This window comes from Lutjanus erythropterus, chromosome 5, assembly GCF_056507025.1.
Source record: "Lutjanus erythropterus isolate fLutEry1 chromosome 5, fLutEry1.hap2, whole genome shotgun sequence".
NCBI lineage: Eukaryota > Metazoa > Chordata > Actinopteri > Lutjaniformes > Lutjanidae > Lutjanus > Lutjanus erythropterus.
Genome location: NC_139321.1, coordinates 3,539,512 through 3,557,747, shown reverse-complemented (window position 1 = coordinate 3,557,747; position 18,236 = coordinate 3,539,512). Strand labels below are relative to the sequence as shown.

At 38.6% G+C, this 18,236-nt stretch overlaps 2 protein-coding genes across 2 annotated transcripts in view; both read left to right on the top strand.

The window, feature by feature from the left end:
- Window positions 1–3,550: 3,550 nt before the first annotated feature.
- LOC146326319 (serine protease inhibitor Kazal-type 1-like) lies at window positions 3,551–7,760 on the top strand. The gene is made up of 4 exons (XM_084719801.1): window positions 3,551–3,599; window positions 3,834–3,922; window positions 6,310–6,419; window positions 7,630–7,760. The coding sequence occupies exons 1-4, from the start codon at window positions 3,551–3,553 to the stop codon at window positions 7,679–7,681; spliced, it is 300 nt and encodes a 99-aa protein (XP_084575927.1). The 3' UTR covers window positions 7,682–7,760.
- Window positions 7,761–11,076: 3,316 nt separating this feature from the next.
- The window catches only part of LOC146326318 (storkhead-box protein 2-like), a 50,853-nt gene continuing 43,693 nt past the window's right edge, over window positions 11,077–18,236 (top strand). Inside the window, exon 1 of the mRNA XM_084718557.1 lies at window positions 11,077–11,933. Coding sequence (XP_084574683.1) covers window positions 11,594–11,933 — 340 coding nt within the window. The 5' untranslated portion in view covers window positions 11,077–11,593. The remainder of the gene's footprint in view (window positions 11,934–18,236) is intronic.

The following is an 18,236-nucleotide window of genomic DNA, read 5'->3' as shown; positions in this document are numbered from 1 at the left end:
TTATTAGTAAATACAGCAGTAGTTAAACTGGATGTGAATATGAATAATATGCAAAGTGATTTGCACTTCTTCTCAATGTTTTCACAACAGACGGAGTGCTATCTGCAGATCTAGATTGCATAATCTTGATTTTGTGGGGTCTGGATCAGAACGATCCAATCTGAAAATTCTTTGAAAAACCAGCACAAATTCTGCAAGATCAGTTATATCTGGCATGACAACTGAAGGGATTATAATATCTGGACTAGATTAAATGTTTTAAAATACTGGCCCCAGGGTGTACAGATGGTGTAATCTGCTATTTGGATGATATTTTCATCTTGAGTGTTTGTTTGGCCACAAGTTCTCTGGTAACAAACCATGACCCACCATTCAGACAGTCTGTCTGTCACTGCAAAGGGTTTATCACACAGGACCATGGACAGTAGAGGCGCTGAAGGTGCTGCAGCACCCCCTGTTGGACGGTAGAATACCTGCATATTCACAGCTACACTATAAAATAAATATGGTCATATGTTCACAACTACAAATAAAAAAACAAAAGTAAAAATGTTTCATTTATTTTTTTTGTTTGGTTATGTTGTTTTGTTCTGATGATTTTCTTTATTTCAGTTTCAACTAAAATAACATTTAGATTTAGAAAGACGTGACCACACACTTGTTGCAAACAGGGCTCGTGTCGAGCAGAGAACGCTTGATTTGTGAAACCCTGTCAAGATGTGCACCACCACTAAAGCATGTCATGTGCATACATGGAAGTGAGAGCAGCGGGGTCAATTTCAGGGTTACCGTGAAAAACATTCTAGTTTTAAAACTATAAACTAAAATAATAATCTGGGGGAAATGGGTTTAGGGGCAAAAGTTTTATTTACAATCATGAAAAGCAAGCAGGAACTGAAGCAGGTGACATTTTGTCTGCCTGTTCTTCAGTCTCCTCCGCTCCATGTCAGAACCTCGGTTCCTCCTCAGTGCTGCTGCCCCGGTGGCACACACAACAAACAGCGCACACAGCATTGTGTTAATTAGTGAGGATAAATGTTCAGAAATTCTAATGTTATGAGCAAACAAACACACAACACACAGTTCATTTTTACTGTTACTGATTTATTTCTGGAACATCATGTTTTAAAGTTTCCCCAAAATGTCCCAGAGTAGACTTTGAGAGGAGCCCACGTCCTCTTCAGGGCAGCTGAGCTCCCCTTAGCTCCCCCATGATTCAAACCATGTTTGTGCACATTGTTTCTTTATTGTGCACCTTGTATGAACTTATTATATTTTATAATGTGGCTGTTGCTGTGGTCATGTACTGGGTACAGGTTTAAGGACAGGATTAGAAAAAGCTCATGGTGTAGATTGAAATATTGAATCTTGCAAAAGCTTTCGTGGGTCAAGCACAAAAGCAAATTTTGGATTTCTTTATGGATCAGTCAAAAGAGGCAAAGCCCAAAGCCCCACAGAGCATCCAGCATGACGACAAAGAACTTAAAGTTACCTCAAACTACTTTTTCAAAGTAGACGTCTTTTGATGCTGAAAGCAGTTTGGTTGATGGCAGCAGAGCTGTGCTGCACCGTTACTGTGTGACCTTCTTCACCTGTGATATTTCCAAAGACAAATGTCCGACAGTGTCGTGGCTGTGCGAAGCTGGTTCAGTTCTATACTAGTTTTCTTTTTATTTTGTTGTTTGGGAATATTTATTCCTGTTTGTACTTCCTGTGTTTCATTGTTTTGTGTATGATTTTTTATTTACTTTCACGTCTATATTTTTAGATTTCCTCCTGTTTGTGTTCCTCTATTTGCTCAACTGTGTTTTTTAATGTGTATTTGCTCGTCATAGTTTTTATCTGGGCCGGTACACAGTGTGGTGCTGAGGTGTGTTTATCAGCTTGAACAGATAAGTGACCTCTGTATTATATTGCCACCAGTTTATTTGTTGTGTGCTGGACTCACTGAGACTTAACTTAACTGTTTGTCTTCCTCTCCTGCTGGACAGGCGCTGTGACAGCAGGCGTCCCCTCACTGATCCCTGTGGCAGATCATTCAGCGGGTCATTTAGATGGTGTGGGCTGTTCTCACGCAGGACCCTCCCCCCCTCAGCTAATCTCTTTTGCCGCAGTAAAGCCCCCAGCTCTGCTCCCTGTGTCTTCTGCTTACTGCTCCAGGGTGTTGTTTATATTTAGTTAAATTTAGTCAAACTACTATTTATTTGACCCAATATCAAATATAAACTTTCACATTCACACACGTAGTGTTCTCAGTCATACCCAAATGTGTGTGAGTGTCTCATGATGATGATGATGACGATGCAGACCAGTCATTCCTGAAGACTGGGTCGTAACCGCGGTACAGCTTTTACAAAGCATTTAAAATATGTGTATTGTTTAACTGATTAGAGGAAAACATGAGAGCCTGTTAATTCTGCCTAAATGCTCTTATTTTGTCTCATTTATGAAGTAAGCTAAAATGTCCTCTGCTGTAAAAAAAAAAATGGAGAAAATTCAAAATTTCAAGGCAACTTACTGCAATAGACTTTTGAGTTTTGACCCCAACTTAAAAAGTTTTAACAACTAATAATGTTTTGTTGAGATAATTTACTTTTCTCCTTTAAATAAACTTTAATCTTTGAGGTTTAGAAATGCCAAAAATTATATATTATATATATTTTATATTATGTCAAAAATTGTTGAAGTCAAAGTGAGTGATATTAATATTAATATTAATAAATAATTAATATTAATATTTTAGCATTTTCAATTAATTTTCAAATGTCCACATAATGACAAATTGGCTTCACAGCTTAACTTCAAAGATTCAAGTTCATCTATAGAAAAAAGTAAATTATTTACTGGTTTGGCAAAACTTTTTTAAACTTAAGAGTTTGATTCAAAATTTAAAAATTTTGCCTTGAAATAAGTTGCCTTGAAATTTTAAGTTGTCTCAACTTTTCTTGGTTTTGCTTTCTTGATGAGAGGAAATACAAACAGTGAGAATGTGCTAACTGAGCCTAAATGCATTTATTTCTCATTTACACATTATTTAACATGTATATGCAAGTTTGAAGATAATATATGGTGGGATTTTCATTTATGCAAGATTTATTGATAGGACTTATTGTAAATTGGATTGTGAAGGTTTGTCATTTTTAAAAAGGGGGGTCCCAGAAAAAAACGTCTGGGAAACACTGACTCCAGATCACTGTATTCCCACCTGCAGCTTTAAGTCGATATTTGTTTTTTCCAGCTGTTATTCTTCTGATCCAGCTGTGTAAACCCATATGACCTGGTGAGTATTACATTATATTACTTTTACATTTTGCTAAAATCTTGTGGTTACAACTCAAATATTGCAAGAATTGCAACATTCAGAAACGGTTCAGAGACAGTTTTTTTTATTTTCAACAGATGGGCTTTCAGTCTGCGGTGGAGCATTGCCTCGCCTCTCTGGTGCAGCCAATCAGAGGACAGCTACAGCCAACTTGACCTGTCTCAAAAGGAAAACATAATGTGTGAATCAGACACCTGCTGCTCAGACAAACATCCACACACTGGAGTCATGAAGCTGACCGTGCTGCTCTGCTCTGTCCTGCTGCTCTCCCTCTGCGGTGAGTTCAATATCAGCAGAAAAGAGTTGATTTTAACAACTTATTTAGTCTCACAAACACCTGAAATGTGTGAATTTTCCACCTGTTCTGCTGTAATTTTCTTGTAATTTAAGATTTTCTTGAAATGAGACACAACATAACAAACGATGTTACACCTCAGCTGTGGTGAATCATTTATGGAATAAAGTTAAAGGTTGTGTGTGTGTGTGTGTGTGTGTGTGTGTGTGTGTACAGTCCTTTCCTTCACTCAGCAAGCAGGTCAGTTTTCTGAGCCAATGATGTTTGGGTCACCAGAACAAGAAGATGTGGCTGAACCCAGACAGGTGAGACTGAGGATGATCTGATCTGATTCTGTATCTCAACAACTGGTTACCAGTTGTTGTTCCAGCGTTTTGTTTTGTTTTTTGTTTTTTTCGCTGAGTTTACTGCACACTGTTATCACTGCTGCAGAATCTCACAGTGTCACGTCTCAAGTTCAGCAGGGTGAGATCATGACCATCAACTAAACTGCTTTAATTTGAAAACTCATCTTTAACATCTGTGTTAACAACCTACACTGCCCTACAAATGAAAACTGTAATATTAAAGACATCCTTTGTCATTTGGAAGAAAGTGCTTTATTTTGGAGAAAATATGGGGTCAGTATTACAGCAACTGCAAAAATCCTCAGAGAAACCACAGGAAACCACCGTGACTTCAGTTATTGTATTCTAACATGTCAAATATCTGCAAGAAAATAAAGAAATATGTCAGTTATGTGCATTATAGTGCTATATTTAGCAACAGTATATGCTGCAGAGTCATAACTCTCAGACTCACCACTACAACAATGATGATCCCAGGTGTGAAAATGCATTAAAATTAAGCAATCAGTGTCATATTTTATCAGAAAGATTTTGATGGTATTTAATATTTTTTCTGTTGCAGAATATTGACTTTTATATTTAGAATTCTAAAATTTTATTTTATCAGAATATAAATATTAGCAGCTTCAGATGCCGAGAAACATCCCAAAACCACTGAAATAATTGGATTTTAAAAGTTACTTGGAACATCACAAGTGTATCATAATATCATAATAAATAATGATAATAAGAATAATGTAAAGAATAACAGTAAAATGATTTTATCATATTTGTCATTATACTGATTTTTAAAACTAAAGTGATAGTGGTAGAAGTGATCAGATTGGTTGGCAGAATACAGGAACTTCTAGCTAAAGTCCAAAGGTCAAATCAGAGGTCAGGACTAATATGTAGAAACAATAATCTGACATAAAGCTATGAAATTGTCCAACTGTCCAATCATCTGCCTGCAAGAATTTTGGCTCAACAACAAGTTCAGTTCTGCGTTCTGAGAAATTACTTTTTTTTTTTCCTTTATAAGGCAGCATAGTGATGTTTTCTGATCCAGAAATGCATTTTGAAAATGCTGAAAAACAGGAAATGCTGGACTGGTGTTGTCATATAAATAAGGAAACAAAGCTTTACAAAAACAAGCATCTTGTGATCCCTTTAAATGAACATTTTCTTCCTTTCCAATAGTGAACAACATTGTTTCAGATACAATAAGTGAAACGTTGTTATTTAGAAATGAGTTGCAGAGATCGATCAAGATCAACTTCAACATTATTTTTTACTTCTCAGGGGATTTCCAGTGGACTTCCCAGTTAATAACCATGACACCCAACCATTGGATAGGTTGGCTTTAAACGTTCTGAACTGGAGTGGACTGGTTTCCAGTAACACCTGATTACTGAGATGAAATGCAACAAAGGAATTTCACGTTCTACTTTTTGATATTTTTTATGATATGATATATCACCAGTTTTCTCCTGGATAAAACTAATGATGTCCTAAGATAAATGATCTGTTCATTAACATTATAATGTTTAGTTTTAGTTGAACTGTTTTAGAGAGCTGATGTTGAACATTATTACATGATACTGAGACGTGTTCCTGTTATTTTACCGACTGTCACTGATATAAATCAAATGCATTTAACAGCACAAACAAAATGACTGTACAGTTGAATCAACCCCAGTTTCAGAAATTGAATATTTTAACCGTCATGAAGGAAGGATTTATTGCAGGACTGTTTCTTTCTTCTCAGGGCTCTTTAGCCAAACAGATTGTGATCTCAATGAAAATCTATGAACTGTTATGAACTATTACAAGTTGTCTCAACTCCTGCGATGCTTACGGACTCGTCCCTGACCCAAAAACTAAGACCAGGGATGTAAGAAATGAGAAGCTGCTTTTGTTTTCGTCTCTGAGGAATCACAGATCTCGTGTTTCAAAGATTACACCAACTTTCAATGTTATCTGCCACCATTATCACCATGAACTGGATAAACGCAGTGCAAGCGCAGAAAACTTCGCCAACTTAGCAACAGTAACTTAGAAAGGCGTGTGTGTGTTCATAACTAGTAACTAGTGTGTGCTGGGGGCCCTCTACACTGAGACTCTTCATGCCTCAGTCAGGTACCTGCATGGACTCTGCTTCGTGCAGATCTGCACCTAAATCATAAATGTTTTGCCACTGATTCTGAGGACAGCAGCATCAGGACAACATCAACACCAAACACCTGCTAAACAAGTCCAATAAGTGCATTTTTTTCAGAATAGGATAATTAAAAACCGACTGCTAACCTAGCTAACCTAAATTTCAGAGTATTTAATCAATAATAAATGTCTGTGTTGGTGTCCAGCCGGACTGTGACATGTATGAAGGAGGAACCTGCACCAAGCAGTACGATCCAGTCTGTGGCAGTGATGGAAACACCTACAGCACAGAGTGTGTTCTCTGCCAGCAGAACAGGTATGTAACACACACACACACACACACACACACACACACACACACACACACACACACACACACACACACACATTTCTCTAGGTATCCAGTCTCTGCTGATGCCTCTGTCTTGCCTCCATGATGCCAGTTTTCAGTCTCACTCTGGCAGGGATGTGTGGTGTCCTGTAATCTGACTGATAGGCAGCTTTTTATGGTTCTGGATGGGGTCCTCACCTCTCCGTTCGTCCAGACTTTCTGTCTGGGGAAGACTTTTATTGTCTTTTTGGTCACTGATGTATATTCTTCAAGGTTCTTTCTCCTGGGTTGCGTCTCAAAACAGTCCTGCAGAGCTGCTGTCGCTTCATCTGTCCACACTGTTTTAACTGATGGTTTGACCCTTTTTACCGGCTGAGTGTAGACAGGCAGGAGAAGCAGGAAAAACGAGGGCAGAGGAGGACTTTATAGCTGCTACGAATGTTTATATAAAGACTGTCAAAGACATTTGTGCCTCAGTAATAAAGCTGAAAAAACAACACATTTACCTAAATGATTTTATTCTAATAATTTTCATTAATATTATTAGCAGTATTTGTTTGTTTCAGAATATATATTATATATATTCTGAATATTGGGATGAAATACTGTTAAACAGGTAAAACAAAAGACGGTGCAAGACATAAATAAGCAACACAAAGAAACAAACTAAGGATATGACCTAAATAAATCTGTGCATAACACAAAACAGTGTAGTCAGTGCTCAGCCAGTATGATTTATAGTGAGTAACTACTTTTAAATTGATTTGACCCTCAAAATAACGACTGAAGACTGGATCATTTGCCTGTAAATTGAATGTGATTTTAGTCATTTAGTGTCAACTCATCGTCACCTGATGAGTTGCTGACTGTACAGTTTCCATGTCGCAGCATCACTTTCTGAAAATGAACTTAGAGATGCAGGCGGCTGTCACAAACTCTGCTCAGGGCAAAAACAAAATCTGTAGTTACAGAAAACTCTCCACAGACAAATCTCAGGCAGTGAAGCACAACTGAGTCACAGTAAAAAGACAGTTCCCCCGTTTGAGGTGGAACTGAAGAACTGTCCAGCTCTTGTAGTAAAAACTTTTCACTCTCCACACATATTTGCAAATAGTAGTAATATTACTACAATAAATACCCAGTTAATAATTAGCATATATTCACACATAATCTGAACTTCTGTTTTTCTCTACAGACAACAGAAGAAGAATGTGAAAGTGGCAAGCAAAGGGCCGTGCGCCGCTTAACCAACTTCTGGTTGTGTAGCAGGCAGATCACATGCATTCACTGTAACTTGCCTTCTCAATAAAACTCCATACTGCAGCATGTCTCTAGTGTCTCTAGTGTTACTGTATTCAGTGCATGAAACATGTTATCAATTTAATAGAATTTACAGCCTGACCTTTATGATCTCAAATCAACTTTTATTCCTCTCATTTTTTTACCTAGTTTTTTTTTCTTTATTTCCTTTCTCTTTTGAGAATGACAAGACATGCTATATTTTTCTTTCTTTTTTGTAGTTAAGTCTCAGGCAGGGTGAATGGTATGACAGAGTAGTGATGTATCCATACAGAATACAAACACTGTCAAAGATGGCAGTAATGGATCTCTTTTAATATTTGCCTTCAGGAATGTGCAAGGATTAAATAATCCATGTAAAAAAAAAAAAAAGCAAAGTCATTCCCTCAGCTGATACTTGTTTTACTGAAAAGCTTTACTTTTTACTGAAAGCAGAACTACAATCTCCAAACTTTTAAAGCTCTTGGTTTTACTCTCTGTTGCAGTTTTTTTTTCTTTTATGAATGAACGTTTCCTGACACATGGAGCAGGAAGTACAGCCTTATATGATATTGATGAGGCCTTAATTATGTTAATCTACAGGTCTGATGCACGTGCACCCAGATACACACAGATGGATCATTTACACAGTTATCTGAAGTCTGGAACTTTTGCTGAATCTGATGAGGTACACCTGCAAGAGCCCACTGTAGAAAAAATAAGAGAAAGTTGAAAATATGAAAATGTTTTTTGCCTGAGGCTCAATATTTAATGCAGCATTTATACATTAGTTTCTTACTGTCACCACAAGAGGGCAGTGAACTCTGATGATCACTTCTACCTGATCACCAGTGGTGGAAAGAGTTCTGAAAATCTGTACTCATGTACAAGTACTGTTACAGTACGAAAATATTACTCGATTATAAGTAAAATTAATGATGTTAGAAAAATACTTCAGTAAAAGTACAAAGTACTCATCTCAAAAACTACTCAGGGTTACTTTTAAACTGTTGATGTTTAAACATCAATAGCAGCAGTCAGTCGAAGATGTTTCTGTTTCTCTGAATCTAAATGAACTTCCTCTCTGTTCTGCTCGGTGCTCACAGTCACCTCTACAAACTTTATAAGATACAAAACACACTTTTTTTAAAAACTTGTTTCACTTTCTTTGCATTTTCTTTTTTTCCCGTTTTATTTTGTCTTTTCTTTTTAAGTTTTTAAGTTCCTTAGTCAACAAATGTTACTGCCATTTCTAGACTATTGATTAAAAATCAATGGATACAGGTTTTAATTGGTTAAGTTTTCAATGCTGATTAATCGATTAATCATTAACATCCTCACTCCAAACCTGCACTGCTGCAGTGTTTGGTTTTTCGTCTTTATGTCCTGGTTTTCATCGGCCTGTTTGTGATCAGATAATCTTATTGGATACAAAAATGCAGATGACAGATTTGAATATTCACTCAAATTGTACTTGGTGCTCAATTATGATTTTGCGAGTAGTTAGTAGATTACATGGTGTAATAAATACTTAAATAAAAGTAAAAGTACAGACTTGAGAATCTACTTATAAATGTACAAGTACATGAAGAAAACAATCTGACCCATTTTCTGTAACCCTGATCGACATTATTACTTTCATATTGTGACAAGACATTGCTAAAATTAAATGAATTACAGTAGCAACATGTAAGACATTTTTTTTTTAAATACTTAAACTATTTTTTACAAATAATCAGTGGTGGAAAGACGACTGAAAATCTGCAGTCAAGTACAAGCACTGTTACATTACTGAAATAATACACAATTATGAATAAAAACACTAGTGTTAGAAAAATACTTAAGTAAAGGTACAAAGTATTTGTTGTAAAAACTACTCAGTATTAGTTACTTTTAACTGTTATGAAGTGTGTCAGTAAACTGTGGAGTTCACTCTATGTGGCTTCATTCTATGTGAGATCACAATAATCAGTAATTGTCCTCACCTGCTAACTCACCTGATGATTTAAGAGGTGACTGAAGACGTGTCTACACTGACGAAGTCTGACCCTCTTTTCTTGATTCAGTGTTAATTTATTTGTCATGCTGCCACACACAACAAAATGCAAGTTGTGCTGCACAAAGAAAAACTGCTTTATATGGTAGAGTGCAGAGGATGAGTCGAGACTTGCAGACTGAAGAAAGAAGCTGCCCTGTAGTCTGGCAGACTCAGAAGTCAGTCTATAAACTGTCAGAGACCGAGCCGATCTGAGGTCAAGAGGGAGTGAAAGGCTGCAGCTAATGAAGAGAGAGTCCCTGTCACTGACAGCGCTCTACTGACCCCCTGGGGCTCTACTGGAAAATAGTGAGAGAGCACAGGGATGTGTGTCAGGGTGTTGGCTGTTTACCAAACCAATACAAAATACAACTGAAAAACAATACAGAGCCAGTTACACAAAAAACCTAAAACTTGCCATGGCTGAATGACGGAATCTTCATTTTGGGGTGAACTATCCCTTTAAGTAAAAAAATAAAATAAAATAAATAAAACATACATAAAAAATGTTTTTTGAACATTACATTGAGCTCATGTTTATATTCAAATTGATCTTAGAAGCTCAGAAATGGTCTGAAGGTGTTAATTGGTGTGCCAAATTAAAAGTCTGACCCCGCACAAAAAAATAAAAATGCATTAAAATCAATGTTATTGCTAATCATTGATATCACCACACTGTTATAACCTCCTAAAAATCCACTTGGCACTGGCAGTTTATTATATTTACTTCAGTTATTGTATTTTTGTCATTAAAATCATGCAAACAAGCTGCATTTGAAGGTTTAAAATCCTGAAAATGACAATACACATATAATGTAGCAATACAACCTTAAAGGCGTAACAATACATTCATATCATATTTATATTCATATTAATCATAAAGGCCGAAGGAGTTAATTAACGATTTTTTAAAGAATGCCCTAAGGGTTAAGTAAGGTGTCACAGCCATATCATTGCAAGCAGGTTGGGTCCAAACTCAGTGTTACGGGGGCACTTTTACTTCAAGCGCTCTGATTCCAGATGTCTGCAGATGTGCGGTGAAATGTGTTTTTTCTTTCTTCCCAGAGCGACTTGTTGCTGCGCTGTGTAGGTCTTAATTTGAAAATTCTGGCCGGAAGATGGTGTTTTCAGTGTGGTTAACGCTCCCTTGATGCAGCTCGGTGAGGAGGATGCCTGCCATCACTGTACCTGGATGAGACGCTCCGCATCCAGTTCTGTTGTCGCGCGGCGCAGCGGAGCGAGCCCGGCGCTCACAGGACGGTACCGAGCGGCGGCTGGACAGGTCTTTCCTTATCGTTATAACCGTGAAGGCTGGTAAAAAAAAAAAAAAAAAAAAAAATACAGGTGTCCCACGAGACCCAGTCGCTGCCTTCGACGAGGAAAGGGGAGGGGGGGCTCGCCGCATCTGTTGCCTGGGTGAATTCTTGAACACGCTAGCATCCAGCTAGCTAGCTCTATTTCTTGCTACCTGGAGTAACAACGAGGTTTGCGCTAAATAACGACGAAAATCACGAATGTCATCTCCTGTTTGTGGCGGACGGAGCTCGACATGAATCTCTGGTAAATATTGGCTTCGGTTACGGGCCGATTTATTCCGTCCGGAGAAGAAGAGGAACCTTAAAGGTGTCGGGATGGGTTTCGTGCAAGGCTAGGGAGCTAACGGGAGCTAGCAGGCTAGCTTCATAGAAATCCAGTGGTAGGTTATGCGGCTCCTGCAGAGTTTAGCTTGTAGCTAGACACCCTGCTAGCTAACATGGACTGTTTGTTTCCCATGAAGTCTGACGGTGTCTCAGTCATTATAATGAGAATATTGCATACGATAGTCAGCTAGAAGGCCGACGCGACAATGGAGTCTTTCCTGCAGATAGCTCCTCATTCCCTGGCTATAGTGCTGTCCAGGGTCGGGGCTGCCGAGGCGGTGGGGGCGGTCGGGGTATCAGAGAGCGACGAGCTGCCGAGACACCACACCGGCTATGAGATTTTCGCTGATTTCAAAGCGGAAAATACCCAGCAACATGTGTGGAACCAGCGGATTACTGAGGCTGTGTCCGAGACCTTCTTCCTGGGATGGATAGACGAGCATGTGCTGCTGATACAGGGGAAGGAGGACCATCTGGAGGTGCTTAGGGAGGGATGGATGCGGAGGTCCCTCAATCCACCACGGGGATTCACCATCAAATACCTGGGTAAGGCCTCTACACCCACCCTGTCTGTGTAGGTCTAGGCTGGCTAATGTTCGTCTGCTTTTGAGTGTCTTCACATTTATTCATTTATTTTGTCAATCATAATCATTATCAGTATCATCAAAGCCAGCTGAACTATTTCTGTGATGCCTTCAGGCTCCGTTCTATCGCGGATTAGTCACAAATTCCACTGGCATGTGCCACATTGAACATTTAAAGGAGCATTTTAATTGTAGGAAAAGTTCCTTTTAATTGCCTTAAAACCATTTGGGTGGATGGGGAAAGTGTCTTGATTTTCTTTTTTTTAAATGTAAAGCTTTTATATTAATATATATGACAAAGGGCAGAACACTGACATAATACATATAGCATACCATACTGTTAGACTACACTAATCAGTCCCTCCAGGAAGTTGTAATGTTGTGATCGCAACAATTAATGCAAATTCAACCAGTCACCTTGAGTTCTGCATAACCTTGCAATTTTGTACATTCAATGCAACTTTTTTGCAAATTTGACCAATCATCATAGTGTCCTGCATTTCCACCAATCATAGCACATTACATTATATGTGTATTTTTCAATGAACTGACTCAAGGTTTTGTTATATTATTGTATCTTTATTTTTTATTTTGTTACAGGTACTGAAAATAATGTTCTACGTGCTTATAAATATGTAATGTATTCCATCATTTTGTTCTTGCTCAAGTTTGAGTTCCAAAAAGATTTTTTCTTCTTCGTGGAATACCCCCCAGGTTTACTTTCTCATTTACAAATACAGCATATTTTGCTAGAATTTTCAGAATCTTTTGTTAAGGTTACTCAGAAGACTCAGAACAAAGTGTAGTTTTATTCTCACTGGAACAAAATTTGTAACTTTTTTTTTGCTATTTTCACAATGCAATGTACATCACAGTTTTTTAGGAACAGCTGCCGTGAAATTAGGCATTTTAAGCCGCAACAATCCCCAAAAAAGCCTCCAAAATCCTGGAGGAGTTGACTAATACAGGCGTGGGCGATATAGCTGAAAAACCTCTCACGATAGGGAAGTTTCATATCAGTCAATATTGCTAATTATTGATTCTGTAGGTTGTGACTGATGACATGCTTTGTTCTCTAAGGGGTGGAAGCGTCTGAGGGGATAGAGTGAGTAAATATCACAATATTTTTGACCCTTTGAAATGACTGTTGGTGCTTTCACAAAATATTAACCCATTGAGATTTTTTGGTAATCATCAGTAATGTAGATATAATGACTAAATCTAGGGCTGAACAATTAATCAAAATTTTATTGAAATCACAATATGATCTACAGCAGTGTTCAAATCACAGGAGGTGCAATATGTGTTAAATGAAAAACGTGTTAAATTAAATATTGTCATGCTGCAGAAACGTCCTGGCCTACACATCATACTTTTACAGACTTAAGAAATTGTCTTTGTTTGGTAGAGATCCTTGCAAACGTCACACCATAATGATATGTTTTACATGAAAATGAGAATAATCATGTGAAAATTAGCATTCCTTCTAATATCGCAAATCATACTGAAGTTGCAGTATCAGTCAAAATAATTGCAATTAGATATTTTTTCAAAATCATTCAGTCCTAGTAAAGTCAAATAATAGAACACTTACAACAGTCGCAGGAGTTCAGAAAATTGCATCACTTTACTGTAATGCAGTATTATTATCTACATTAAAGCAGTTTGGTTTGCGTGATTTCCAGTTCATCATGAGTCTTGCAGTCTCTAATTTGTACCAAGTAATTTGGTTTAGTTACTTTTCTTATACATCTTATTTGTGCCCGCATATGTTCAGAACTACATTAACTAATGCAGAAGTCCAAATTAATTTGCTCTTGCACTTTTAAATCACCCAGAACAAGACAGAAGTAGTAACTCATGCTAAAAACCAGTGATGTATGAGGAGGTTAAAAAAAAAAAGGCCTGAAAGCATTTTTTCTTAGTGCAGCGTTTCTGTTGCTGCTGCTGAAAGCCTTTTCTTTTTACACTGAGTTTGCAGAAGAGTCTTGAAGGCATCCAGTAGACAAACAGCGTTTTTTTTTTCATCGTTCAGAGATGGAGGGAGGGAGACAAAAGACAGGAAAAAAAGAAAAATGCTGCCCTTGACCCAGTTTTTTATGTCTGTGACATATTCTACAGACACAGACTTTGAAACTGTAGTGAAAGGTGTCATGCTGCTGATATGATGTCGATATGACTATCAAAAGATCACATTTGCTGTAGTTTTGCGCGGGCCCAAGCGGCCTGTGTGGTTGCTCTTACCTGCTAATATGGGCAGCGAAATAAGAACCAACAAGTTCCACCACGCACACACACACACACACACACACACACACACACACACACACACACACACACACACTGCTCAAACAGGCAGTCTGGCAAAGTGAGAATATGATGCATCGCTGTTGATTAAACTAGCCAACAGCATATAATAGAGCTGAGCAATTAATTGAAATTTTTATTGAAATCGCAATACAGTCTACTGCAATTTTCTACTGCATTCAGACAACTTTCATTTTAGCTTGTTTTTAACAGTTCGCTGTTAGCCAGGCTAGTGGGTGTATTTATATTTGTAGTATAATATTGGCTTTATACCAACATAATTTTATTGCACTTACTTCCAGTAACAAGCGTAGTTGTTGTTAACTCAAATAATCCGCGACTCAACTCATCGGTCTGCACCTGTGGTGTCATCCGTAGATTTCACAATGGGTCAATTAATGGTCAACTTCTTTGATAATGGATTAATCATTAATCATTAATAAATAATTAAGTCTTTTTTTTTTTAATTCAAACTCTCTGATTTCAATATGTGTGTATTGTGGACAAAACAATATATTTGAGGGTGCCATCTTGGGCGTTGGGAAACTGTGGTCAACATTTTTCACCATTTTCTGATATTTAATGGGCCAAACAACTAATTGAATAATCGAGAAAATAATTGGCAGATTAATCAGTAATGAAAATGATCATTAGCGAGTCTGTTGCCAGGCCATTAACAAGATGACAGGGAAGGGAAGGCTCTCTGGACAGAAACCGTAGAAATATGCCCCATAGTTGAAATAATAGAAGTATTGGTTCATGCTCACAATACTAAGAAGAGGGGAGAGGATGGTCTCTAAGATTAAGAGCAGAAAGCCTGCTCTGACCATCGACAAAAACAACAAGAGGCTGCAACACGATGGGGCAAAAAGTTAGCCCCCTGACAGCTAGCCAGGACGGTGACAGCATGTACAGGTTCACCTGACTCTGATACTCTGAGAGATTTGTGACTTAAGACAAGACAACAAAAACAGTTTGAAGACATCAGAGGGGAGATTACAAAAACTAACTCCGGGTTGGATGAAACCCAAGTTAGGATTGTAGAGAATGAAGGGAGTTTGCAAAACGCGGAACAGGCATCAGCAGAGATGCTAAAACTGCAAGAGCAGCTCCAGTTGAAACTAGCAGATCGCAAGGGGCGCTCACAGAGGGAAAATATGAGGATTTATGGAGTACACATAGGTGCCGAGGAAGGGCCCAGTGCAATGATTCCCTCTGTGGAGGAGCTACTTAAAAAAACCTGGATACCAAAGAGCCTGTCAAGCATTAGCAGCACATCCCCCGGCAGGTTTCCAGCCCAGGTCGATCCTTGTCAGATTCTTCAGTCTCAGAAGTAAAGCTGAAGTACTTACACTTGCATGGAAAAAGAAAGGATTCATGTGGAAAAACTGCAAAATCAGCCTTGACCACAATTACACACTGCATATCCTGGCCAGTCAAAGGGAATACGCAGAGGCATGGAGGGTGCTGAAGGAAAACAACAGATAGTTCTGTTAGTTTATGAGGACGGGTCAATAATCTATGAAACGGTGGAGGAGGCGGTGTCGGACCTAGTGGACTAGGGATTGCTGGTAAAAATCGTTGCACAACTGGAGTCGCTTCTGGAGAAGATCCAGCGGTGGTCATGGCAGCCAGCTCGATGCACACAGAGTTCTAGTCTAAATTAAAATCTACGTTTAACCGACAGGGATATAAGTCACCAGGAACATCCCTAGTGCATGGGAACCTATTTCTTGTTGTTAGACTATACCATGAACACACACACTGTTGTTTATTTGGAATCAGTCCCTTATACACCATCCTGTTGTCCGAAATACTCACAGGCACCAAATATGGATTGTGTCTCAGACAAATGCACCATTTCCTCCTGTTTAAGTAACATTGGTGAAAACTAGTGGGTAGCTTTTGTAGGAAATTTACTACATCTTTGAAAGCAATTTGTGGACTGTTTTTAAAGATCCAGTAGGAGTAGGACTTGGAGCTAAGAGACCAACAGTAAAGAAGTTTGGACCGACTAACACATGCCTGGTGTGACTCATTTGAATGTTTTTAATAGTTTTGGACAACAGTTGAGCTCTATGGGACAGAGGAAGAACATATATCAGGTTTTTGCTTTGCACATGGGATTCGTTGACAACAAGACAAATATACAATACTGATCCTTACTCAACTCTTCTCTCAACTTGTCTTCTGCCTGCCCAGCACTCCCAGCTGTATTAATCAGTGTGTGATACTGGGTGTCTGTTTGACTCAGGGGCACTTAAACAGCTCCGTGTGCTGCAGCGAACGGTGGAGCTGCCATGAGTCAGAAGATCAAGTTACAGCAACTATGTGGTTACTCCACACCTTTCTCTGTGTTTCTCTGGAGACCCACACACACACACACTTGATCGTGTGCAGACAGACGAAGTGAATTTTGAAAGTAATTGAGCTGAGCCTTTCATCAAGAGGGAAATTACTTTTACCGCTCACAGATCTGTATGTGTGTGTGTGTGTGTGTGTGTGTGTGTGTGTGTGTGTGTGTGTGTGTGTGTGTGTGTGTGTTGGTGCCAGCTGTGTGTGCCTGCAGGCATGGAGTTTCCTGCCCCTACACCTTTCTCTATCTCCTCTTTTGTTTAACTCTTTCATTTTTGTATCCTTATAATTAGTTTTTATTTGAAATTTGAAGCCATGTGCTGACAAGACAGGATTTTCCACTGTTCGCAAAGCAAAAACACAACATCAACAACCACAACAAGCCAGCTATAAAGTGGTTTTCTTTTTCTGTGGCAAGACTTAAACATGAGCATGACAGAGACACAACCCTGCTGAAGAACAGGGGGAGAATGAACCGGTGGACCTTTTGTGATGTTAGCATACAGGTAATACAAACTGGAACTTTTCACCATAAAATGTTTCCGGTAGTTGTCTTGATTTTGACCAGACTCACAAGCTGGAACGGCAGCAGAAAGAGTTTCTTGCCTGGCTAACTTCCCCCCTCTGCTCTATACAGTGTGAGCCTTGCCAAGTTTTAGAAATCAACAGATCCTGTTTTGCACTGGAAATGCAAATGCACTCTTTACAGTAAATATGTATATAGAAGGGAATCATCTTAAAGCTATAGTTCACTCAAAAATGAAAATTCAGTCATTATCTACTCACCCTCATGTCAGTTGAAGGTCGGGTTTATTTTTTTAGTCCACAAATCTCTGCTGGAGTTTCACAGGAAAACAGTGTTGCAGAATCTTCCAAACAATGTAAGTGAATGGTGACCAGTTTTCATCTGGTGTAATCCAAGTCTCCTGAAGCCCTGACATGCCAAGTTGACTAAATAAATGTTATTTACAGCATGTTTTTAGCCTGAATCTTTACTGTAGATCTTTAGCTTGGAGCCACGTGTGACGGTGTGCAAACGGCATGTTGGGATTTTTAGGAGACTTGAATTACACCAGCAGTACGGAAGCATTTTATGTTTTTTACCAGTTGTTTTTAACATTTGAAAACTCACCATTCACTTTCATTATTTGGGAGATTCTGTAATGCTGTTTTCCTATAAAACTCCAGCAGTGTAAAAAACTAAACCCAACCCTCAGTCGGCATGAGGGTGAGTAGATGATGATTAAATTTTCCTTATAAAATATCACCAAAGCAGACAACACAGACTTGCATGAGTAATAAAAACTCCACAGCAGCTGCAGTCACAGACACCCAAAGCAAAGACAGCTGCACAGTTTTCAAACACGCTAACTAGCTGACAGCGGTTACATTTGGCAGAGGTTTGCAGTCACTTTAGCAACAGTTAAACCCAGCTATCCATCAGGAAACTCTGTAAATCACCAACAGTTGACATCAGAGGGAAAAGCAGAAAATACTCTCTTCACGGTCAAAGTGAGGTAAATCATCTAAGTCACTGGTGTGACAGTGGCGAGCCTGAGACTCTCTCAGACGGTGAGCAAGCTGTATGTGACTCTTTAAATTG